General features: G+C 38.5%; 1 protein-coding gene across 1 annotated transcript in view; it reads right to left on the bottom strand.

Annotated features, from left to right (window-relative positions):
* Nucleotides 1-27,464, bottom strand: part of LOC122797007 (myosin-10-like) — an 862,491-nt gene that overhangs the window by 394,022 nt on the left and 441,005 nt on the right. The window contains exon 5 of the mRNA XM_044065778.1: nt 24,684-24,846. Within this exon, the coding sequence (XP_043921713.1) occupies nt 24,684-24,846 (163 nt within the window). The remainder of the gene's footprint in view (nt 1-24,683; nt 24,847-27,464) is intronic.

The following is a 27,464-nucleotide window of genomic DNA, read 5'->3' as shown; positions in this document are numbered from 1 at the left end:
GCTCACCAGGTCTGTGGGTGTAGGGAGAGGCACCTCTGACTGCCTCCAGAGTGCAGTAGTCAGGCAACCATTCAGGAGTACTGGAAGGACTTTTCAGAAATAACCCTGGAAAATCCTTGGTTTTGTGGACCTCCTCTGCCTCCAGGGTGACATCCATTACCCCCTCTTCTGCTACAGGGAGGTCTTTTCAAAGAAGCTTGCTGGGTAGGACCCTGCAATTTCTGGAACCACATTTTCCTCACTAATTCCTAGGGAATGTTTTCTAAGGAGTAGAGAAATGGATTCCAATCTCAGAAAGGGTCTTACCATCCTGCTCGCTTCTATTGACTGTTTCTTTAACCTTCAGACCAAACAAGATGGTACCACCAAAGGGGGCACTGATAAAGGAAGCCTTAAAGCCTTCTGCAAAATCACACAACAGCATCCAGGCATGGCATCACATGGCTATGCCAGTACCTGCTGCTCTGGCTGTTCCATCTGCTGCATTCAAAATCAGGCACTTGGAAATGTTTGAAACAGAAGATATGGTAGATAACTGGGATTCCAGTCTTCTGGATATTGGTTTGTAAGTTACCTGAAAGATAATCGGTAATCTGCTAGGGCACTTCTCTTTGGAATTGAATTATGTGAGCCAGGTAGCTCAGGAGTCTCAGGGAAGAAGTCACTGAAGTGTATGCCCATTTTCCAAATCTGTCTAAGAACCTGGACTCCATGTTAGGGGGAAATGACATATGGCCTATCTTCAGAGAGTTGCTTCTTAGTGGCTGCCACTATGACCATGGCATCTATGGGGGGGACCCTTACTCCAATTAGGTCTGTTTTTCAGTGCAGATAGAATTTTATCTGATTTCTTAGGTATGGGCTCAGCTGTATCAGTCTCCATCCAGACCTACTGTGTCACAAGGTCAATGAGAGTGTTAGGGAAGGAGCCACCCAGGTTGTAGACCAGGCAGCTCCAAAAGCCTCCAGGAACATTGATTCTTCATGGGAAAGAGTACCTGTGGACCATCCCCGTTTCTATTTTACCAATTCTAGGATTTCCCCCAAAGGAGATGTCTCCAATGGTCAGTCTAGGGGAGCCCTCCCCTTCCTCTACATCTGTGCCTTATATGATGGATTCTGGGGATGAATCCAAGTGCTTCCATTTACAAGTCTGCTTTATATGTACCTGTCATTGAGGAATGTCTGGTGATGGGTCTGAATCAAACTGGGAGCTCAAAGACAGAACTTCCCCAAGAGTTTTGGAAGCTGGCTGTCACAGTTGATGAGAAGGAGCAGATTCCAGAGTAGAATATGTCTGAGGTCAGGTCAGATCTGAATAAGGTGGCAGCACCTCTTCTCTTGACCTTGAGAGAACCCATTGTAAGGTCTTGAAGTCTGTGGAGGAAATCAGAGCCAATGAAGTCTCTCTAACAGGTGGAACAGAGAGATCCCAAAGCTCCAACTCTTCCTAGCTCACAGACCAATACTGGTACTGAGCCATTGACAGATGACACTCCAAAAGGAAGGGATGGCTCTGAAAGTTTTAGAGTTGACCCCTCTCCCTGAATACCAGCTCTGAAGCTTTTGTTCTGACTCTCGTCTTGATCCAACAATGTCGGAATCAAGGTAAACTGAGTCATAGCTGCAGCCAAAGTGGAAGGCACTATTGGGGTTGACATAGGAGCTCCAGAAATATTCAGATCCAAGAGCTTCAGTTCTGAAGGATGGACCTGCAATAGAGGGGGGGGGGTTGATGGTAATTTCAGAAGGGATAGGGTCAGGAAGACCCCTAACTGTATATGCATCCAAAGGAACCACTACATCATTCTGTTGACATTGGCTTTTGTGAGATGTCTAGAAGAACAGGCAAACCTGGAAGAAGCAACTGAAGGGGCCCTGGATCACATTTGTAAATGGGGGAATGAAGTAGAGAACTAACTGGATCCGGAGAAAAAGCCAGGAGCCACGCTTCTTTGTCTTTTCCTTTTCTCCCTTGGACTTCAGGATGAAGGAGAAACAACTGAAGTCAAAGAGGCAGCAAGGAGACCCTGTAATATTAATTTGTCTCTTCTGCTCTATAGAGCCTTGTGGCCAAACAAAGTACAGGCTTCACATTCTGTTTCAAGGAGTGCTGCTCCCACAAAGTACACACAAAGGCAATGGGGGTCCTGAGGGGGTATTTTGTGGCCACATTTAGCAAAATTTTTAAAACTTTTGTCTGCCACTAGAATATTGTCAAGCACTATAAAGGTACAGCAAGCAACACTATTCCTCCAGTCCTGTCTCTGTTACAGCTCCTGTCTCATTCTTACCCTATCCCACACCTACAGGGGTTGTACTGCTCGATTTCAGTTGTACACAATTATATATAATTTCTCATGTAAATATTTTGTATACCTACAACTGTGTTCTTAGTGTATCTCTGTAATTTACTACATAACTTAGAGTAGACCTTCTTTAGATTATTCTTTTTGTACCATTGTACTTTTCTGATATTCTGTATCTTTGTACTTACAGTATTACTTGTTTGCAATCACTTGTGGAGCTTTTCTCCCTGGGCCTCCACTGAAAAAGGGCTTCCGCCCAATCGGACTAACACAATCAACAAATGTCAAATAAAAAATAAATAAACCTACAAATAAAAATAAAACTACTCTAATAAATCTAAAAAGATCTACACAAAGTACTATAACAAAAATACTTAAAGCCTACAAGAATTGTTGAAAATTAAGCTATTTTTATATATCTGTAAGATATATATATTTTTTTTCTTTTTGCAAAATTACAATATGGGAGGAAGAAACAAGCTACCAGTAACCATAACAGAAAATTAGAAAAGAAGTTTGAGTACTCTTGGAAAATGATAACAAAAAGATACTTATCCCAGTGTGGAAATCAGAGCCTCTATGACCACTCAGGTTGAACAGGCAGATGGGAACTGTAGTAATTTGACAGTGGTGAGGGAATTATGGGTAGGGGAGGAGTCATAGCAATGGATCCGAAGGTCTGAAGATGCTGAGGCCGGATCCAATTTATTTCCAAGTCTCAAGGGCTGAATCAGATGAAAATGAACAAATGGGATCTATCTGTGCCAAAGAGAAAATGGAGATTCAGACTTTCTGGAAGGCAAAAGGGACTGCCAGAGTGGGAGGAAGGACAAGGTCCCTTAAATAGTCATTCTGCCTTGTTGTACTGTCCTTGGTTTTGTTGAGTTCCTAAATTCTTTTTGAAACCCCCTTCCATTTCTTCTTAAACATCTGTTTACCAGCATTTTGTTGAGGCTATTCTTTTGCCAAAATTGGATAAGGGGTTAGAGAATCCCTTAGAAAATTGGAAAAGGGAGTGCAGAAATGTTCTAGACATTCCCTGTATCAGCTTACAGCTTTCATCACATTTTTTGATAACCTCTCCAGTGGAGGAACCACAAAATAAATCTCTGTCTAAAGGAGAATTTAAAATATTGTGTTTCACATCATCTGGGAGGTTCTGAGAATGCAGCCAGGCAAACCTCCTCAAAACAGTGACAGTGGCCATTACTCTGGAAAAACTATCAACTGAGCCATACACACACTGCAATAAGTAGTGACTTGTACAATGGAGGAAGCTAAATTATTTAAAGCAAATTTTCCTCCCACCCTTGTCAGAAAGACTAGACTTGGAATTAACCAAATGTTTAGCAGAAGTAGGATTAACTAAATCTATAGCTGCTGTTCCAGGTTTGGCAAGACTGTATACAAAATTAAAAGATTGAGGAACTTTATACATTGTATCTGCTTTTTTATGGGCAGCAGACTGACTATCAGAAAAATTGCAAGCAGTGACATACAAATCCCCCAGAGCTGACAGAACTAGGTGAATGGGTGAAGGTTCTGGAAATTCCTTCTGTAACAGCTCATAATATTTTCTGAAGGACTGAAAAAATTCAGTGTTCTCTCACTGAAAACACTGGCACATTCTGAAAATGGTCTCAGAGAAACCTAAACCCCCACAGGGATAATCAGAAACTGAGCTCTCTTCTGAGTCTAAATCAGAAAACTGAGGAAAACCCCCTGTATCTGTCCCTTTATCTTTCTATGCAGATTCAGAGTCTTGAATCTCTTCATGAAAAGAGGTATCTATTTTACCAGAAGCCATCTGATAAGATGAATCAATAGCCTGAATAGAACCCTAAGCCAGACTCCATAAATCACTCCTGTGTAAGGAAATTTGAGGAGTACATACACATTTACTTTTCTGTTTCTTTTTGACAGGAAAATGGGGCCAATAGTGTTGTTAATGGCAGCAGCAGTTCCCCCAGTGATGGGTACAACATTCTGCCTAAACAGGGAAGCCTTCCCTCTTCATTCTCCTGGGACCAACAACAGCAGCTCTCTCTTGCCAACTGAGAGGACCCCAACAGCTGCAGAAGACTTAGATAACCCCTGGACTATAGTGGCTGTAGGATCTACACCAGTAGGATCTGGGGTAAAAGGTGAGTTGTCTGACCAAAGCAAAGTCATCCACCTGCTGCTGTGGGAAATTGCTAGCCTGCTGTGGTGGCAAAGGCTGTTTGCTTAACTTTTTCTTTTTGTGGCCAGAAAAAGGACTAACTGAGGGACCAATAGTTTGCTCCATGATCAAGCTGAAAATGGTACCCCTTTCCTGCGGAAAACAAGCAGGATAGCTGTAACAATTTAAGTAATTAAAACTTACTTTTTTGCCGCAAAACACAATAAAAAACACTTTAAAGCACTTTGCCAATCCCCGAAAGTAAAACAAACACAATTTATCCACAGGAAAAATGTTTTTCAATTACTTTAAATAAATTTTAAACTGACAGGAGAAAAGAGTGCTCCCATTTAAAAGTACAGTTTGTGACAGTCTATTAAAGCATATACTCCTAGCTTAAAATAACTTTCCTAAACAGGAAAATACAATTAAAAAAAATGTCTATAAAGTGGAAGGTTTTTCCCCAAAGGGAAATTATCTGCTCAGGAAAGGAACAGCATAAGCCGAGGAGTGCATTTTTTGGAGGTAGAAAATCTCTGAAGGGCTTGGCACCAAAATCTGTGTTTTTAGTCAGCTAAGCTCAAGTTGACTGACTGTTTGGGTGTGGAGAAGATGACCTGTAGCTTTAGAAGCTGGCTGGCTATTATATCATTGGCAGGATATAACCCATATCACTAAGTTTACTGCAACAGAGATCAATATGATGAACATCAACTTGCTGTGCACGTGTTACACCATCCTTTCCCCGATGCACCGACTGCTTTATCAACAATCTTCCTGCCCATCAAAACTTATATTTTGTTGCTCTGGTCTCTGGGTATTTTACTTCTTGGTATGAAATTATACACTGGGATTCAGAAACGTTACCACCACTGGTAAATGCAGCTTACTGTTGGTGGTCATAATTTCCGATTTAGAGCCCTACTATAGTGCCTCTACATGTTCTGTGAGCTCTGTCTTAATCCTTTTTTCTCACTATGGGGTGATGCTGAATATCTGCTTTTTAGAAACAAAATCTATCTTCAGTGTACAAAATTTTTCAAATTACATTAAAATCCTCATTTTTGCTTTAGTTAAGTTTCCATCACCATAAAATTTTGTTGTTTACTTTGTAAGTATACTCTGGGTTAACGTTACAGCCTCAACTAGGCTACCTTATTTTAGTTCCAACACTAACAAGAGTTGCTTGTTTTGCTGTACGCTAGCACTTATATATATTTATTATAGTTGACTCACTAAGTCTACTGCAAATTTATATTTTAGGTCTGAATGTTTATATTATTCTACACATTTTAATAACTAAGTTTATTATTCTCCACTGTATGATTGTTAAAGTCAAAGTAAACTTTATTGTCATTTAGCCTACATGTGCAGTCTAAATGAAATTGCGTGCATCAGGCTTGACTTAAGAAGACATATACATACATACAATTACACATACAATGGACATATAGTCATCATTCATATTAGACAGGTTATTCTACTACATATTACCACAGTTTACCTTAGCTATAATTTTCAGCTGCTAAATGATTTCTTATTGCACAAGTTCCTATTGCACTGTGTTTTTCTCACATGAATAAGGGGATCTAGTAAGTATAATATTGTACATTCATTGCCATCTATGTATTGTTTATGTTTAGAATCCAAACTGTCTCTCATTATATGTACCAAAAGAGTTGGCTGTCCCAGATCTTGTCAGTGTCTGGCTTCCCTGAGATTATTGCCAGCGTTCAAAAGTCTCATCGCCTGAGGGAAGAAGCTGTTTCTGAACCTGGATGTTTTACAGCGCATGCTGCAGTATCTTCTACCAGACAAGCATGTGAACTGTTCATCAGCAGTGTGTGTAGGATCCTTGATTATTTTTGTAGCTCTGTTTCGACATCGTGCTGTGTACAACTCCTGTAGTGTTGGATATTTGGAGCCCATTCTCTTCTCTGCCACTCTGCCCTTTGTAGGGCCTTTTGGTCTGAAACTGAGCAGCTCCCGTACCACACTGAAAAGTTACACATTAGGATACTTTCTATGGTACCCTTATAGAAGGTAGAGAGGATAAGAGGTGGTAGACTCACTTTATCAATCTCCTCAGGAAATGCAGACATTGATGAGCCTTCTTTACTATATGACTGGTGTTTATTGATCAAGATAGATCTTCTGTAATGTGAACCCCAGGAATTTTGTGCTCATTACTCTTTCCACTATCTCACCATTAATCATGAGAGGAGAATGAGCTGGTTGTGTTTTCCTGAAGTCCATTTTATCTCCTTTGTTTTGTTGACATTAAGGTCGAGGTTGTACTTGGCACACCAGTCAATCAGTGTGCTCACTTCCTCCCTATAATATTCTTTATCTCCTTTACTGATGAGGCCCACGAATGTACTGCCATCCACAAACTTGATGATGTGTTTGGTGTTGAATCTAAATTTACAGTTGTGGATTAGTGCACTAAACAGTAGTGGACTCAACACACAGCATTGAGGGACTGCTGTGAATAGGGGAATATGCAATTTCTATCTCTATATATGGGTTGCTGACTATAATATCAAGCTGTTCTGAATTAGATGTTTCCATTACAGTCCTTTCCTCATATCTGATTTTAGTATTGCTATCCACATATCACATTTTAAATTTTCAGTGAACTTTATGTTTTAATTTTGTTTATTGGGACATCTTGTTTCAGCTTGAGGCTTTCTATTGCCAGTCACTGAATGTGGATATTTTTACAACTGTGTTCATAGTTAGCTTAGTTAGGTTATTGGTATTAAAATGTGCATTCTATTACAGATGTATTAATTTTTGTACCACTGATGGGCATAGAAAATATGGGCTAGGCCTGAGGTGGGACCAGAGTAGGTTAAATATTGTTGTAGTAGGTTTGGGCTTATTCTTTGCTGGTCCTGCATGGTGGTCTCATGTCACTGCTTAGTTACATATGGGTATCATGTTTTACCACCCTACTTCAAATTAGTTTAACCAAGTTTATTGTAGTTTTGCATTTCTTGGACCGTGTCCAAGTTTTCATCTTTGAATACAAGAGGTTTTCAAGTTCCTCATAACTCTTTTCACCCTAACTGCATAATTTTTATGCTAATATTTCAATTAGCATGTGATTTGTCCTGGCAACAGTGCATCTTAAAATTTGAAATGGATTTTACAAGTAAAGATAATGGATTCTTATTTATGACACTGCCTGCTTTAATAAAGTTCTATAAAGCAATTCACTGGACTACCCTGCATGAAATTTCCTTGGCCAGATTTTCTTCTGATATAGCCAAGTACTTAAGTGCATCCAAGCTGTTCCCCAGTTTCAACAAAAAATTCATGAGACGCCAGTTATGTAAGTAAACTTAGAATAACATTAGATGTTCAAATGATCACTGCTACAATAGCCTTAGCTATATGGGTTGTATCTTGCTAAGGATATAATAACTGGCCAGCTTTCAAATGATCACTGCTACAATAGCCTTAGCTATATGGGTTGTATCCTGCTAAGGATATAATAACTGGCCAGCTTTCAAAGCTTTCAGAGCACTTTCCATGTGCCCAAACCATTAGTCAGCTTGAGCTGAGTTGACTAAAAGTCAGGTTTGGGCACAACGTCCTTTAGAATTTTCTTGTCACTGAAGGGATCACTCCTCCTTTAACCTAGTTTTTCTGTGGTAAAAGTTGTGTTATTTTACTTTTGGTAAGTAAAGTGCTTTTTACTGTGTTTTAACAGGGATTGCCCTAAGGGTAAGGGACAGCCACTGCAACGGTGATCAAATGAAGAACATGTGGAAAGAATCATGAGGAAGTTTACTTCAAATTATCATTGACCTGTCCTAAGTTGGATTTGGATGGCTACATTACATCCATTTAGTGTACCCATGGAACGTGTTTAGGGTCACTAAATGGATGCAATGTAGAGTACCTAAGGAACTTGTTGTTTTATATTTTAAATACTCTGCAAATTCTTACATTTGGTTATTTTACTCTCAGTTACCTAGTGTGTTTCCTTTATAAGTTTCATCTAATTGGTGGATGGTTGCCTAATTTTGGGTTGCTCTTTAATTTCTTTTTGTTGCACATTGAAAATATAAAAAAGAAATTTTACTGAAACCATGGTAAGAATATCCTTGATTCAAAACATTGCTATTACCAAGTTGCCAGGTACCAAAAGATTGTCTTCATCTAACGGAAAAAATTAAACCAATGAAAACATTAAATGAAAAGTACAGTTGTTTAATTAAACTTACCATAACAGTAGATGTTTTAACTGACCACAGTTGTAGTTTCCTAAGCTACATGGGTTATTACATGCCAAGGATATGAATACTGGCCAGCTTTCAAAGCTTCAGGTACCTTCCACTCTACCAAACTGCCACTGGCTCAAATAGACCCATATAAAAAGGCAGTTTGGGTGCCAGATACCTCAAAGCTTTCTCTCCAAAAATGAAGGTTGTAGCCCTGAAAGGAACAATCGTTAGCCACTAACATACAATATAACCGTACATACATCTGCACCCTTGCAATATACACAAAAACAGAAAAGGTAGTTATTGGCAGGGAATGGCTACTGCAACAGTGATTAATTAAAACATCTACTATTATGATAAATTTATATACTCAACTGTACTATGTTCTACATTAAGACTGCAGTAGCCTAATCTATATGGGTAGATTACCATAGCTTATCAACATAAATGGATGAGGAAGAAATTCAAGTACCCAAGAGCCCCTGGAGAATGGTCCTAGTAAAGCCTGTACTTGGCCTGGAAAAGGGATCCACTTTATAGTGCAAAGAGAACTAAGTTGCTACCTCTAAAATATTTCTAGAATCTACCCTTTTCCAAGAAGTCAAATATGAAGCCAAAGCCCTTGTAGAATGGGTCTTAACAGGCCACTCTGGTGGCATAGAAGGATAAAGCCCTGACTATGACCCAGGTGATCTGGCTTTGATTAGCATCCCTGGTGAATGTTGGAGTAGTAGGGATGTATGGGTATGCCCATCCTGGGGGGAAGGATGGTACATGGGCATCTTCAAACCATGATCCCTGGTGGAGGCTGGGGACTCACCCAAGGAGGCATGATCAGTGAGGGCAGTGGGGCTTGAATGAGCTGCTGCAGAAGCAGGGGTGATTCTCTATGGATTCCACATTGCATGTCCCCCAGGACCATACCACTTTTCCACAGACGGGAGAAGAAATAACAGGGTAGTCCATAGTAGGACCCTCACTGGATGGAAGCTCAGATGTAAAAAGCCCCATTGCCTGCAAATAGTGACTGGCCCCAGCATTTACTGGAATACATCTGGGGTGTGGGGACATGGTTGACCTGGTATAGATGGGGCATGAGAGTCAGGTCAGCAATAGTTAAGGAATGGTGGAAAAAAAAAAAGAATGGGCCCTAATTCTATCTGTAAGCATATTGTTAGGGCGAATATAGCAGAAAGAAATAACATGAGACAACCACCTCAAAATTGTCTGCTTTGACACCAGTTGCCCTTTTTTCTTACCTTCTTAACAGGCAAACAGCTGATCAGCTTTCCTAATGGATTTAGTTCTGTCCAAGTCATATCTGAGTTGCCTATGGACATCCAGAGCATGTAATATCCGTTTTCTCTTGTTTTTAGGTTCTGGTGAGAATATAGGGAGATAGATAGTCTATCTTAAAGTTAACTCTGAAATCAGTTTAGGAATAAAAGAAGGATTAGAACACAAAGGAGCTCTATCTTTATCTAAAATGAGGTAGGGTTGGCTCATCATAAAATACTGTAACTCATATACTCTTCTTGAAGATGTCAGAGAAATGAGTTGTACAATTTTCCATGTTAAGAACCTCAAGTGAGCCTGATGAGCTGGTTCAAATGGAAGAGGTGTCAATTTCTCAAGTACAATTTTAAGATCCAATGAGAAGCCACCTGTTTTCTACATATAAGTATATGTAAAACCACTTTCAAAAGCTGCTTCACTTGAAAACAAATAATAAGGGGGTTCAAATGGCAGAAATGGCCAAAAAGTGAACCTTGACAGAGGAATAAGAAAGGCCAGTGGGTAATAACTCACGCACATAATCTAGAACCAGAGGAAACCAAGCTTTGAAAAGGTCCTGGTTCTTAGAGGGGCATCAACTAGAATTTTTTCCACTTTCACATATATGATTTTTTCACCTCCTTTAGTATATGCTGCACATCCATAGAAAGGTGCCTAATACATATCAAAACTCTGTCATTCAGGTAGTTAGCTGAAGTGTTTTCAGGCAGGGGTGTATCAAACAACCCACCATTTGTATGAGTAAATTCATTCTGTGGAGAAGGTGGTGGTAATTGATCTTAACCAGTTGCAAAAAAAGAAAGAACCACTGCTGCCTCGGCCAAAAGGGAGTCACCACCACAATCTTTGGAGAGTCCCTGAGAATCTTTATAAGGATCCTGGGATTAATGGAAAGAGTGGGAAAGCATGAAGGAACATTCCAATCCACAGGAATAAAAAAGTATCTGTTTTCCATGCCTGTTTGCAAGGAATCCTGTAACAGAATGTTTTTTTTTTAACTGTCTGTTTTAAAAGAAGGCAAACAGATATATTTGATGTGTACACAGAGTTGGATCAATTCCTTGAAGACCCCTCATTGCAGTTTCTGTTTGTGAAGGTTTGTCCATATTTCACTCAGCTTATCTGCCACAATGTTTTGTTCTGATGGAATGCATGAAACTTGAAGTGTCAGACTGAGCTAAGTTGTTACTTCTCAGGTAACCAAAGCAACTCTGCAAACGGGGTAGGATCTGGTACTCGCTTATATGTTTACGGACCACAGACTGTGGTATTGTCTGTGATAACTTGCAGATGTTCCAAAGACCAGAGATGACTTAAGGCCTTCAAAGCATTGATTACTACCAATATCATTTTGGCATTTATGAGCTTTTGTCTGCCCTGCAATTCCACAGACCTTGCATTTTAGCCCTTTTGAACCTGCTCCCTTACCAAAGTTTTGAAGTATCTGTTGTGATAGACTGGGAAGGAGACTAAAGGGAGAAGGGGAGACTGGCTTGAGATATAACTGGTCCACCCCATCCCTTTTGACAAACCCCAGAGCTGGAATCTGAAAAGATAAGGGGCGATGATGTGGAGTCTAGACTGCTCTGAAGTACCAACAAATTTCTTTCTATGGGGAATCTTGGAATTATAGATGCCAATAAACCTAGAATCCTGAGAAACTCTCTGGCAGAAGACTGACATTGACTGGAAAAGTCCAGGAATATTTCTATGCACAGTAATACCTTGTCCAATGGAAGAAAAACTCTTCCTTTGGATGAGTTGAGAAGACATCACAGAAAAACTAGTTTGTGAGTCAGTGAGAAAGGATGAGAGATGATTTTTGCAAGTTCAGTTGAAACCCCAGAGCAGAAGTTTCATAACACATGTTAGGGTATACTGATAACTGGAAAGAGTGTCTGCAAATTTAAAACAATTGTTTGAATAAGGAAAGATGTGAATGCCTTGAAGCCAGCAGTGAGCAATCACTGGAGCTCATTTGTAAACACCCTTGGAGCAGTGGATAAATCAAAGTGTAAGACAGAGAACAGATTATGTGAACCACACAGAAAATCATAAAAAATACATGAATTCTTTGCAAATTTGAATGTGATGGGAAGCAATTATTAGCACCAATGTTATTACAAAACTTCCTGAGGGAATGAGAGGTAACAGACTTTAATGGCTTAAAATTTTGAATTTTGGGACCTTTACAAAGTGACTAATAAGAGGGAGATCTAGAAGATATCTAGGACTGGTCTCCAAGTTCTTTCTTTCTTTGGCACCAGAAAAAAGTCCTTGAATAAAATCCTTTGCCCACCTAGGCTGTGGCCACAAATTCTATCATGCATTGAGCCACAATCTGCTCTTAAATAGGAGGAAACAGGGACATCTAGTTTGCGGGATGAGGAATCCTTTGAAATGGAGAAAGGGATTCCCATTGCCAACTGTACTTATGTTGGATATGACTCGGAAACCATTTGACTAAAACAACCTGATGCCATTGAAGAAGATGGGGGCCTAGACTAATGGAAAGATTTGAAAGATTCCCAAGGTGGGAAGAGAGTCATTCTGACTTTTTGGACTGTTCTTGGTTGTAGGAGGGTCCACTTTTTTATTTGAGCTTCCTTACTACTGCTTTTTGAAATTTTGCTTGTTGGAACTTTGCTGAGACACTGAGACTTTGTACCCTGCTTCATAGAACAGTAACCTGAGAAGAACGTCTTTAATGAATTTGGAAAATGAGGGCTGAAAAATCTGAATGATGCATTGAATTAATTTCCCTCTTTCATCAAATCTTTTAAGGCCCTCAGAAGCAGAGGGTCCAAATAACACCTGTATCCAACTTTAACATCTTCTAGAATGTTTTGAGAATGTAACCAATATTCTTATAACTGAAGCAGTAGCAGCAGTTCTAGAAACAGCATCAGCATAGTCATAAGAGCATTTTAATGTGTTTGATTACCTGTGAAGCAGGCTCAGCTATGAAATTCAAAGCAGTTTTAACCTTTGGAGAAGAAATGTTAACTTTTAACTTTTTTGTGTTCCCAAAAGAAGCCGGTAAGAATTTTAATATGTGAGCCTGGCAATTCAAAATTCTAACAGTTAAGGAATCAGAAGAATAAACTCTCTTCCCAAATCTGTCAAAAGCTTTTCCATCCTTGTCAGAGGGAACAGGGTTAGCATTCACAATATGTTTGGCACCATACGACTTAGATAAAGATATTACTGCAGGATCTGGTTTTGGGGTACAGAACACTTATTTATGTATCTGAGGTACTTTATATAATCTTTCAGACTTCTTGAGGCAGGGGGCAGACTGTCAAGAATAACAAATGCATGTTATAAAAAAAAAAAAAAACATCCTCAAAGGCAGACAACACAGGAAAAACAGCTGTAGGTTGAGGGAACTCTAGCTGTAACAAATCATAATGCTTCTTCTGGAATATAGGGATTTAATTTTATTCCCACTCAAATCTCTCATTTTGTTAATAGTGTCAGGATAAAGATAACTCTTCTGGAGAGAACTCTGAAGAAACACATTCTTCAGACTCAGAACCTACAGCTTAAGGAAAATTAACTGAAGAATCACATACCCTTCCATTCTCTGTTCATTTGACTGGTAATCACTGTCAGACTGCAAACAAAATATTTTCCTTTTTCTATTAAAATTTAGTGAGAAACCAAGATTTAACAAATTAAAAGCAGAGAACAATAGCCAATACCAGCAAATATTCCCTGTCATTGGCTAAATAAACAGGTGAAGCAACATTTTTAAGTTTCTACTTTTTCTTTCTAGGAGACTCCCTTCATGATAAGAACACTAGCCCGGGATTCAGGCATCCTACCTCTGCTAAGCAATAATCTTTCACCCACTCCTTCCCTAAAGCCCAACAAAAGAGGTTCTCTTTTCCGCAGTGAGGGCAATTCTACAGCAGCAGAGGATATGCCAATCTCCCAGTCCTTAGTGGTTTCTTGATGTCCTACAACAGAGGTACCTGAATAAAAAGAGGACAAAATCAGCAAGAAAAGTACAGTAGTATTGCTGGAACTGAATTCATCCTGAAGTCTTGGTGAGTAACTTCACATGGTGGACCTTGTTTTCACAAAATCACACCAAGGCAAAACAGATATATAAAGACTGTATTTTTATATAGCATATATCATGGAGAGAGGTAGGTTAAAAATAAAAAGACAGCTGGGTGCAGAGATCCCAGAATACAAATGTGCCCAATCCTGGTGTACACACTGGAACCAGGACTGAAAAAAAAAATGGCAGAGTAAAATCCTCAAGAAACGGAAACATACCTACAATGGGGTTAGGCCAGAGTCTGGTGGATGGTCCCCGCTGTTGTAGAAGGAAGCAGTACTCCACAAAAATCACAAAAACTGACAGGCCAAAAAAGGAGTCAAAGATGACCGACTGGACTAATGAAACTAAGGAATTTCAAATATTAAGAGAAATTAGAGTAAAGAAAAATGTTTGCACAAGAAAAAATGTCAAAAGCTTCAAATAAAAAATTGCAGTCATTAATACAACAGATGCATGAAAAACATTACATAGACAAAGAAACTTTGTGCCACCTGGAAAAAGAATTGACAGAGGAAGTGTGAAAATATAAAGAAGAAAACCTAGAGATTTTTGAAAGGTATAAAAAAGAAACATGGACATGGGGGAAAAAAAGAGATATTTTATGGTGCAATATTTATGTAAAGGAGAGAGCCAAACTTATTGATACAAAAAAGCAGCTCCAAAGATAATTGAAGAGAAATGCAAGCAGATGCATGCAGAAAAGGAATATTTCACAATACAGAAAAATAAACAAGAAAACAAAGAGGAAATGTACAACAGATGATTAGTAAAGTAGAAGTTAAGCAAACAGAATCAGAACTCATAGATTATTTGTGAAGTGAAGGATTTAGTGTAGAAAATCTAGCATAAGTAATGTTGCATCATGATGGAACAAGAAATCCCCAGATTAAGGAGCAGCAAGTAGAGGGGGAGGTATCTGAAGAAGTATGAACATGGGAAAGAAAAAGTTTTAGTATGGTGCAATGTTTATGCAAAGGAGAAAGCAAAACTAATTGATATTAAAAAAAAAAAAACAGCACCAAAGATATTTGAAGAGAAATACAGAAAAGGGTAGACAGACATGGAAAATTTCACAATAAAAAAATAAGAAAACAAAGGGTAAAGCAGAAAAAGAGGATTAGTAAGGCAGAAGTTAAATAGAAACTGAAGTTATGGATTATTTGTGAATTGAAAGATTTAATGTACAACATCTCCTTAATCTGGGGGCATTTGAAAACTTGCCACATGGTGGTGCACTGGATCCTTCTGTAGCAGACTGATACAAAAGAGAAGATCAGCAATACTTAGAAAGATAGATGTGGAAAAAGCAACATAGAGTACCCAAACAGACCAGTATCTATCATACATGGGTTCACTTCACTTTGCAGAAAAACCTATTTGTCGAATACCTTTTTGCCAAACCCTATTTGTCAAAGCCTTAATCCATCGAATGTTCATTTAAGCGAAATATTTCCCAAGGGGAAAAACACTTGCCCATCATCGGGAATTTGCCCTTTTCCCCCTGCAGTGTGATCCTGGAGTTGGTATATTTAGTTGGGGGGAGGGGTTGTTGGAGGCACAGGCCCCCAACTGGGTGGGTTTTAAATTTTGTAAATTTTGTGACAGTCATTTGGTTTGTCAAGTGTTTTTTCCCCTTGGGAAAATTTTCACTTAAATTAGCATTCAGTAGATTAAGGCTTCGACTAACAGGGTTTGACAAAAAGATATTCAACAAATAGGTTTTTCGACAAAGTGAGTAGACTCATCATACACTATTACAAGAAATAAACTAAAAATATCAGCACAGACAGAAAAACTTAGAAGATATTGAGATAAATATAAAGGAAAAGTACAAAATAAGCCATTCATTGATGACCCAAAAATGTTTTACAGAGAACTTGGAAACAAAGAAAAAGGAATGGAAACACCATCCAAAAAAGAAGAAGACATAGATACATTTTGGAGAAATATTTATAAAGACCTTATGGAACGTAATAAAGATGCTGAATGGATAGAAAAATTTAAAAAATCTTTAAGGAGCTCTAATGCAAAGGACATGAAATTGGATGAAGTAACGGCCAAAGAAATTTAAATAGAATGAAGAAAAACTCCTAAATGAAAAACCCTGGGCCCAGCTGGAGTACTTAACTTTTGGCAAAAAAGTATTAACATATTTGCACAAATATTTAGCCTTGAATAATTACTACTTATAAGTGCATCCTGAACAGACACCAACCTGGTTAACAGCAAGAAAAATTATACTTCTCCTTAAGTGAAGCTGCAAGCCATCGTAAAAACTATAGATCATTGAATGGCCTACAAATGATATATAAACTATATACTGGAAATGATGCTGAAACAGTTTATAGTCATTTAGAAAAAAACTCAATTATGGCAATGGAACAAAAGGGTATTAGAAGGAACTCATATGGAACAAACATTATTTTTTGCTAAATAAAACCATAATAGAGAATTGTAAAAATGGGAAGAATCTAAGTATGGCATGATACCACTGCTTTTTAGTTTTATCTTTAACCCATTAAGCTGTTTACCTAACAGATTAGGCCATGGTTATAATTTGGCTCTGAGAAAACAACCTTGTTTAAAGACTTCTCATCTACTTTTTGTAGACAACTTAAAAATGAAAGTTGTGTACTTATAAAATACATCTGTGTTGTCTCATTTTTGTCAGGTTCAGCCTTTGGGTTGTCAGATCTGATTGGATCTGACCTCAGCACATTTTTCTAAAGCTGTAGCTCCAAGGCTCTGACATCTCCCCTAACCATAATTCCCTCCTCTTTACTAAATTACCTCAGATTGAGTTTGCTGACTTACACCTAGAAAAATGATTTCCTCCTATAACTGTAAAAAACATTAGGTGTTACAGCTGGAGAACATGCTAATAACATAGAAGGTACAAAAGGAAATTTTAACAGACAGAGACTTAGGTGAGGTCTGCTCGGTCATCATAAGATGACAATGACAATATTGGAAGGGAGAAGGAGAGAAAGTTGTTGAACCAGGCAAAAATGAGACAATGCGGATCTATCATTATGGTAGGTACATAACTTTCATATCAGATGTTGTCCATTTTATTTATTTAACATTTGTTTACCGGGAAAGTCAGACTTGGAAAGAGCCAACTTTCAGCAGAGGCCTGGGAAGAAATGCACCAGACACATGTCTTTGTAATGTGGGAGGAAACCGGAGTACCTGGAGAAAACCCACATGAATGCAGGGAGGACATACAGACACCAAACAGAATGCACCCCAGCTGAGAATCGAACAAGAGAACCTCTTGCTGTAAGGTTACAATGCAAACCGCTGCACCACTGTGCCTTTCATCTGATTCAAGATCTGTCTTTGGGACAGATTCCCCAGCTGCAAAAAGCACCTGGTTGTCATCAAGGAAGGACATTCCTGAGAATACTGGAAGCAAAGGCGGAATGTGCTCTGGAGTGCACATCCAGTTTGTAGTGAGACACAAGGTGTGAACCGTGGACCATGTTGCTACTGCTCAAAAGTCATCAATGAGAACTCTCTTCATGAATGCGTGGAAGTAGCTATTGTTCTTATGGGATGTGCTTTTGATTTCATGTGTAGGGATAAACCTTGACCATTGTAAACAAAAGAAATGCAGCCTGACAGCCATTTGGAAACTGTGACTTTTTAGATGCTTTTTCCCAGTTTCACTTTAAATAAGGATATGAATAGCTTATCTGGATTTCTGATAAGCTTGGTTCAATGTAAATAAAATCTGAGCTGTCTGTGAACATCTAGCATCTATAGTATATATTCCCCTTTGTTTGAGAACCTGGGGAAAAAGAATGGCAAGTCAACTGACTGATTCAAATTTACTTTGGATGTTACCTTTGGTAGAAAGGAAGAATTTGTTCTCAGCACTAGTCTATCTTTATGGAAAACGAGGTATGGTTCTTTGCATGAAAGTGCTTGAAATTCAGAAGTCTGTCAAGCAAATGTAACTGCAATAATAAATGGTCTTTTATGAGATATACTTGACATCTACTGAAGCTGCTGGTTTGAGTTTTTTTGGAGTTAAGGCTTGAAGCACGACAGTAATGTCCCATGGGGGAACTGGATCCTTTATTTGGCGTCTGAGTAAGAAATCACTCTTGAAGAAGGATTTGGAGATTTCAAAAGAGGCTATAGAGGTGCCAATATGCTCTATGTGAAAATTTAATATGATGGCCATCTACACCTTGATAGTGGAGAAACTAGACCATTTCTGTAAAAGTTCTAATAGGAAATCTAAGATCGATGGAAGAGGAGTGGAAAGGGGATCTCATTGTCTCAAAGAAGCCCAAACAGAAAATGTTTTCCACTTGCTTTAATAAATCTTTTTGGTAGAGTTTTTGATAGGCAAAAATAATATGAACCACCAAGGAGGAAAACTTGACATCTCTGGCTACTGTTAGAATTGGAAAAGCTATGCAGTTAACTTTAGAGTTTTTAGATCTGGTAGAGGTAGTCTAGATAGGTGACTCAGAAAATGTGAATTGGAATCCAACACCCAAGGAGGGTGTATCAAATGAGGCCAAAGGAAGGGAAGCTAAACTGTTGGGGCCAAAATGGAGCAATGAGGATCACCCTCATATTGCACCTTCTGCCCTCCTGAATACATTTTATCAAAAGTGGAATCAGGGTAAAAGCATAAATGAGACCTGAGGGCCAATTGTGAACTACAACATCCCTCAGTGGCTGTCCCTGTGGAGGGACTAAGGCAAAGAAACTGCTACACTTGTTCAGGTGTGAGACAAAGAGGCTTTAGCAAAGTTGGCCCCAGCAGCTGAAAATTGTTGTTGCCACTGTCTAGTTGAAGGACCATCATGAGGCAGTAAAACTGACCTGCTCAACTTGTCAGCTAGCATATGTGACATCCCTGGGATGTACATTGCTATCCGAAAATAATAGGAAGACCTCACCCATTGTCGCACTGTTATGGCCTCCTGGCAAAATGGATATGATTGTGTTCCCCTTGTTTGTTGATGTACCAGCCCACTGCCATGTTGTCCATCTGGATGGAAATCACACCCTTTGGAGGGAGGTCTTAAAAAGGCTGCAAAGCTAGAAGGCCCAGTCTCATCTCCAAGACACTGGTGTGAAGGTTGGCCTCTAGGGGTGACCAAGCAACTTGATCTGTAATCTCCTCTAAATGCCTTCCCCACCCCAGAAGGGATATATCTGTGGTTACTGTGGCCAAGGGGACTGGTGGACAAAAAGGTCTTTCTTCCATTACTGATGAGGAGGTCTTCCAACATTTGATATGATCTCTGCAAACTTGAGTGAGACGAATCTTGGCATGGAGGGACTGCACACTTTGCAACCACTGGACTAAAAGAGGCCACTGTAATAGTGTCATGTGGTATTGTACCAGAGAGCTAATGTGATGGTAGGGGCCATCAAACCTAACAGTTGAAAAATCAATCTTGCTTGAGGAATAGGACATTGAATTATGAGAGAAGCCACTATACATAAGGCTAGCAGTCTAGCATCCAGAAACATGGAAATTTGAAAAACTATGTTGATGTGACATCCTATGAACTCTATTGGATGAGTGGGAGACAGCTGTTTTTTTTTGATTGATTGACTGTAACCCCCAGTATATGTGTAAGGTGGAATAATAGTTTCTGTTGTTGTACCTGCAGATCCCTGGAAGTAGCAGTAAAGAGACAATCATCTAAGTATGGCAAGACCTTGATCCCTTGCAGTGGGAGATGAGCCACTACCAGTGCTATACCCAGGGGTCTGTGGTGAGACTGAAGGGAACTGCTCTAAACTGAAAATGATTGGCATCCAGACTGTAATGGAGGAATCCCCTGGATTGTCTCTGTATCTTTATGTGATAGCATAGATCTTGGAGATTTAGAGACCGCACCCAATCGTCATTCCTCAGCAGAAGTAATATGGACTGTATTGTGACCATTCTTAACTCTGTGTATCTTACAAATTGATTGAGATGGGTTTGGTCCAAAATTGGCTTGATGTCCCCTCTCTCTTTTTTTTTTGGGAATAAAAAGAACCTGGAATAAACTTGAGAATGCAACTGGTCACTGGGGACCCACTGGATGAATCTTTTTTTCTAGCAACTTTGAAACCTCTGTTGCTACAGATTCTAACTGACTGAGTGGGACATCGGGAATTTTTAACTTCGCCTTTGGAAATTATATAACCTTTGATGATTATCCTTAGCACCCAGGAATGCTTACGGATGTAAGAATAACAGCCTAGACTGTGACAGTTGGGTAATCCTTCAGGAGTACTGACAGGGTTTCTCGGTTAAAGGACCACAAAAACCTTGATTATGCAGGCTGCCTCTGCCCCAGGGTGGCATCCATTTGAATCACTTCCTCCTCCTCCTTTATCTTGAAGGTGGGGTCTGTCTCCAGCGGTGTCTTGGTGATAACCCTGTGATTTTCTGAACCACATCTTCTTACCAAACTTAAACTCTCTTGAAAATAGTCACAGAAAAAATCCAAACAGCTACCTACTATCTAACAACTATCTTAAGCCTCCCTATTGAAGTGTTTGTACTCGAAATGCTGAGTGCTGAAAAGCCGAAAATTGCTCTTCCCCTTAAAACTTCTTTTTGCTGGGGGGGGGGGGGGTCAAGCACATCCTGCATCCCCCTCTCCCCTGAACCTATATATATACCTACTACAAGATGACTACATCTTGGAAAAAGGGAACATTCTGAGAAATGGTATCTTAGACTTAGTATATACAAGTCCGATCTTTTGGCCATTCTGTCTCCATGTTTCAGGACTCATTCTAGTAGGTCGCAACATTTCAAATGGTTACCCTATCTTAAATTGTTACATTACCAGATTGCTATAAGACTAACACTAAGAAAAACTATCTATTGAAAAATTCCTATAATAATAAACACAACTATAGAAAAATCTGTAACACTAAGTTAAAGGATTAGGGTGGAAACCAGAATAGCTTTTATTTATACAAAAAGAATGCTCTCTCTTATCGTGAAAAGAGGGCTCTCGGACACATGTCTGGAAAGTCCAGGCAGAAAAAAAAATCTGAGGTAGTTTAGTAGAGAAGAGGGTATTATGGGGAGGGGAGGAATCAGAACCTTGGATCTGCAGCTTTTGAAGAAGGCACAAAGGTCAGATTAGATTGGATCTGACAACCTAAAAGTTGAATCAGATGAAAATGGACAACGCTGGAGCCATATAGTTCATCAGATGAGCTAAAAACACAACTGCAAATGGTTAAAACTTTCACAGATGATATAAGAAAGTAATATGGTCTTGATAAATGTGCAAACGCAACATTTAAACCAGGAAAAATGCAGCACCAAGAAAATATCAATCTGAGACAAGAATGGGATACAAAGGAACTTCAGCAGGAAGAAGTGTATAAATATTTGGGAATTGATGAAGGATTGGCAATAAAACATGAACAAATGTGAATAAACCTCATTAAAGAATATTTCAGAAGACTAAAACTAATACTGAAAACTGCCGTGACATCTAGGAATAAAGTCCAAGTTATAAACCAGTTTGATCTTCCTGTTCTAACTTACAGTTTTGGGGTGATTGGCTGGCCCAAAAATGTAATGGATCAGTTGGATAGGAAATCAAGAAAAATGCTTCATGCTTTATCGAATGATATATAAAACTCTGTGTGTACCAAGATTATGTATCCCTTGTTCAGATGGAGGTATGGGCCTCCTTGAAATTGATTTAATGTACAGATGTACAGTCATGGGACTGCATATATATATATATATATATATATATATATATATATATATATATATATATGTGTGTGTGTGTGTGTGTGTGTGTGTTAAACTCACCAGATCCAAACATAGTGAAAGTTTTAAAACATGAGGAGTAGAAGTTTAAGATGACTTTCCTGTTTAGTTTAGCAGAAGAATAGTGGTGTCAAGTGGGAATGAAAGTTAAACCAGAAGTAGAAAAAAATCAGGCAGCAAATGAATGTACTCAAAAATAAAAGAAAGACTGTAAGGAGAAGGATTAGATGAGAAGGAAAGAAATGTGGAAAAGCCATAAATATTGTGGCAAGTATAAAGATTTCCTGGAACAACCTCATGTCAATCAGGATTTGATGCAGGAATGGTTAAGGAGAGCTTAACTGAAACCAAGGGACAAAAGGTAAATAATGATGGCATGAGATAGTGGACAATATACACATAGATTTACAAAGTCCATTGAACATGTGGGAGAAACAGACAAATGCAGATTCTATAAAAAAAGAACTGGAGTCACACATCTTGTTGCTGGGTGTGATGCAGTCACATAAGATGGCCTATATACTGAAAGGCACACTAATGTGGCAAGACTGTTGCACTGGGGCATGTACAAACACTACAATATTGAAGTAATACAGAAGCATTGGAAACAATAACCACAAAGCATTGTACAAAATGATGAAGTCTGTATCACATGGGATCACCTATTATCAACAGCTCAAAAAATAGATACGAGAAAACCAGATATAGTAGTCCAGGAAAAAAAGATGAAAGTAGCATTGGTCATTGAAATTGCTTCACCCAGTGATTAGAATGTCTTACATATGGAAAGTCAGAAAATACATAAAATACCAGGTTTTACAGGCAGAAACAAGAGCAATGTTTAAAAAGGATAACCAGACATTTTAAATAGTAGTAAGAATTTACAATTGCATTTAGATATGCTACTGATGCATGTAACTCCAGATGAATTACAGGAGGAATTCTGGGCACATTGCAGGTGCTGCAAAGAGTACTTTTGCCCAACATGAAAGACTGAAACAATACTAATTTTTTGAACTTTAATCATAGTCTGACTTAGGAATGGGGTCCATTCCCATCATAGTATTAGAAACCCAGAAGACACAGAGAAATTAAACCAGAGGAACCAAATGGAAAAGATAGATGGCCTGAGGAGCCATATTTGGCCACAGCAGAATTATGTACCAGTGGCTGAGACTCCTTTACAACTTTCTTCTTCTTCTTTTAAGTTCACAGTATTAGAAAAGCAGCCTTGAATGTGTGGAGAGTGAAGGGGGTCCATGGTCACTAACACTCAAAAAGAGGGAGTTATATGTGTCTCCTGAGATTAAAGTTTTTACTTAGACGAGTGGGCATTTCACATTTCAATTAATTTCATTCATTAACTTAAGGTTATAAACCAACATGAAGTCGATTATTATATATATTTTTTATATTTTTACAATCAACAAAATCTTATTATATGTATTATTGTATCAATTTATATGGAAACAAATTTTAATGGATGTGGTTCGTTAAAATTTAAGATATTTATTTTTGGTGGTTTTGCATCATGTGACTTAATAGGTATTTAAATACTGTGTTTACTGATGGCCTATTAATCTGATGAAGTTTTGTTAGAAACAACGAAACCGCTTATTCTGTGTCTTACAATTTTAAAATATTGAGCAGTTATTACGTGTGTGACTTTTGTGGTTCCCTACTCACTCACTGGTTTGTCTATTCTTCTTGCTGATTTCATAGTTTATAAGATTGAAACAATACTAATTTTGTGAACTTTAATCATACCTTGACTTAGGAATGGGGTCCATTCCATCATGGTATTAGAAACCCAAAAGACTCAGAGAAATTAAACCAGAGAGGCCAAGTGGAAAAGAGAGTCCAAGGAGACAGATTTGGCCACAGCAGAATTATGTACCAGTGGCTGAGACTCCTTCACAACTTTCTTCTTACAGAAGGGAAAGTAAGAATTTCCATATCCAAGCCGAAAAAGAGAGCTCACAAGCAAGTAGCTGAGCCTGGGTGAGTCGATGAACCTCTTGACAGGAAAAACTAAAGGTTTTAGGTAACATTTATTTACACACACACACACTCACTCTACACTAATATGTAGGAAATGGTAATAAAAAGCAGAGTCTTACAAAGTATGTCCACACAAGCACTTGACAAGAAAAAAAATCTCTTTGATAAAATGACAGTCCACAAAACAAAGATTTCTTAGCATAAAAATAATCTCTTCACAGAAAAAATTTTTTTTTTCATAGCAAAATAATATTTTAGAAGGTTTTCCCCAAAAGAAGACTTGTCTGCCTAGCATTGAAAAGATCACTAGCCAACTGTCAGTCCCACAAATCTCACAGAGACAAAGCACTTTGGTGGCAAGAAAGCACTAAAGTATTTGGTGCCCAAACTACCTTTTTATATGGCTCTGCTCAAGCCAGTGGCAGTTTGGGCATATAGAAAGTGCCCTGAAGCATTGAGAGTTGTCTCACAGTCATAACCGTGGCAAGGATATAACCCATATTGCTTAGGATACTGCAACAGTGATCTTAATGTAGAACATAAAGGAGTCTAATCTGTATTACATACTTATGATTTACAGTAGTCCTGGATCAAAACAGGTGTTTACTTGTTTACAAATCATGACCTATTCTATAGTATAGCCCTTGTAACTGTTATCATATCTTTTAAAATGTTGTTCAACATGAAAATATGTTCATTTTTTGCAATGATCTCAGCAGGCTATCTTTAGATCATTTGACTTGAAATTCATGAAACAAAATAAATAAGAACATCATGTCTTGTGGTATATAAAGAGAGTTACCAGTTCTTAGTCTAAAATGAAACACAAGTAACTTACCCTTTCTAGTTCACTAGTAAGCTCCAATATTTGGGATTGCAGCTGGGCATTTGTTTTAGTAAGATACCCACAATCTTCTGTCAGTTTGTTTCTTAGATATGTATCCTCCTCAGCTGACAATTCCTTGTCCCTTAGCTGCTGTCTCAGTTTTCTGATCTCTGCTCTGAGATAAGTACAAATAGAAATAATCACAGTATTTGACAATAACAAATCATGCATTATATGCCTCAGTAACTATGACATGTCTCACGTAAACTTATTATAATTTTTCAAAATTCATAACAAGTGGGTTCAGTACATTTCTATCAGGAAAAGACATGGATGATCCCTTATTAGTGCTGTGTTCATGAGGATACTAAATAGAAGCAATTAACTAGTTACTGCTGACTTTACTGTAAGGGCATATAAATCCATAGAGTTTCTACCTCATACATTTCCCTGATTCTAGCAATGTTATGGCATGTGAAGTTGGCAACTACATGATCATTGAAGATGAGGGACCAACTGCAACAGCCAGTGGAATAACATGCAGTCAATAATGGGTACCAGTAGTAGTTGCTGAGCATACACATGAAAAGGAGAAACACAAAATATACCTTTATACAGGTGGTACTTAGTGTGTCTAGTGGTCAGCTTGTGTTTCTCCTTACCATTAGTATATTCATAAACTACTCCTGAGCTGTCATTGGCTACACATCATTCTACCAACTGTTGCATTAGTCTCCCTTGTTTATGCTGACAGGGCAGGCAGAGACTTGGCATGCAAGCACACCCCCTGTTTCTACATTTCTGAAATAACAGGCTATGGTGCAATTAATTCTATGCAAGTTAAACTTTTTAACCTGAGCATCAAAACTGCACATTAATCTTTGAAACAAATTGGGTTCATAACAATTAAGTACATCAATAAAATATGTTGACATATAAATTAACAAAATTACAAAACATAGTTGTGTATATTAAATGCAAAAGGAAGCCTTCCACCTTAATGCATATGTGTGGTCGCATGCACATACACAGATATATATACATACTCATCCATGCACAAGCATGTGCACATGCGCACACACACACATACACACACACACACACACACACACATACACACACACACACACACACACACACACACACACACACACACACATACACACACACACACACATACACACACGCACACACACACTACGCAGTGAGACAGCAAGATCGGGATAAAATATAACCAACCCAGTGTTTACAGTGAGGCAAATAGCTGAGAAGGAGCTAGAGATTACGAATGCCCATTTCGACTCTTTCCACCACTTGGAGAAAGCATATGACAAGGTCCCAAGAAAGTTGATTTGGGCAGTCCTGTGATGTTATGAAGACCCAGAAACATTGGCAGAATTAGTACAGGCTATGTACTAGGACCCAATGACACAAATACAGCATTGGGTCTCACAGAGGTGTTCCTAGTGAGAGTTAATCAGCATCATGGTTCATCTCTGAGCCTATTGCTATTCATACCAGTGATGGGCTACAAACAGATCAAGAAAGGAGGTGTATGCAGACGATGTGGCATTACAAGCAAATTATGAACAAGATGTTGCTTAGGTTATATAACATATAGAAATATATGTGATGTATAATATTTGTAAATGTGAACTTGTTAATACAGTTTGATTACTTTTATATGAATGTAAATTTGCCTATGTCACAAGTGATAATTGAGTAAAGGTGTTAAAAAAAGAATGTCAGCAAAGGATAGAGAAATGGAATACAAAGTTGAAGGCACATGGGATGAACCTGAGTATAGACAAGACAGTTGTCATGGCAGCAAATTGGGGGAAATCAGAAGAAGATGGAAATTGAAATAGAAACAGTCTCAAGTATCTGGGGAAGGCTGATCAATGAGAAAGGAATATGAATGAGGAGGTCAAAGCTAGAATCAGAGGGGCAGCAGCCAACTGGCACAGTGTGTCAGGGGTAGTGCGTGACAGAAGAATGCCAAGGAATGTCAAAAGTAAGGTGTAGAAACAGTGGTGTGATCAGTACTACTGTATGGTACAGAAACGTGAGCAGTGAAAGATGAGCAGTTGAAGAAGCTAGAGGTGGTGGAGATGAAGTGTCTGAGATGGGTGGTGTGATGCACACTATGGGACAGATGAAGAAATGGGGACATCAGCGCAAAAGTAGCATTAATTGCAGAGAATGTCAAAAGGAGCAGATTAGGCCAAACTTAGGGAGCCTATAACAAGAAAACTAACCGGAGATACTGTAGAGGTATTAGAGATATTTCAGAAATTTTATGAAAATTTGTGTAACAGAGAAGTGTGGAAATCAAGAAAAAGCATAAATGGAAATATTTATAGAAGAGTTGTATATGCCAAGGTTAGAGGTATATGAAGCTCAGCAACTAACAGTTAAGATAGGATGTGATGAAATAAAAATGGTGATGTATAAACAATCTGCAGGAAAGTCTCCAGGAATAGATGGTATTCCATTGGAAATTTGGTAGTGAGGAGGGAAGAAAGTGATAAAGATCTGGAAGGTTTTCTTTAACAGTATTTTAAAAGGAAGGGAGGCACCAACATCATGAGACAAAAAGCTGTAGAGGATGTAATACATAAAGCCAGCAAAGAACCATCTGATCCAGCTTCATATAAGCCCATTTCGATTTTAAAACATAATTATAAAGTATTTATAACTAAAATGGCTAAAAGAAAGGCAAAGGTAATGCCAAAGTTGATAGATATGGACCAGTGTGATTTTGTAGAGGGGAGGCAAACATTTGACAATATT

The sequence above is a fragment of the Protopterus annectens genome, chromosome 3.part0, assembly GCF_019279795.1.
Source record: "Protopterus annectens isolate FY-2018-M chromosome 3.part0, PAN1.0, whole genome shotgun sequence".
NCBI lineage: Eukaryota > Metazoa > Chordata > Ceratodontiformes > Protopteridae > Protopterus > Protopterus annectens.
Note: the sequence above shows the minus strand (reverse complement) of the source record. Positions and strands in the feature narration are given on the sequence as shown.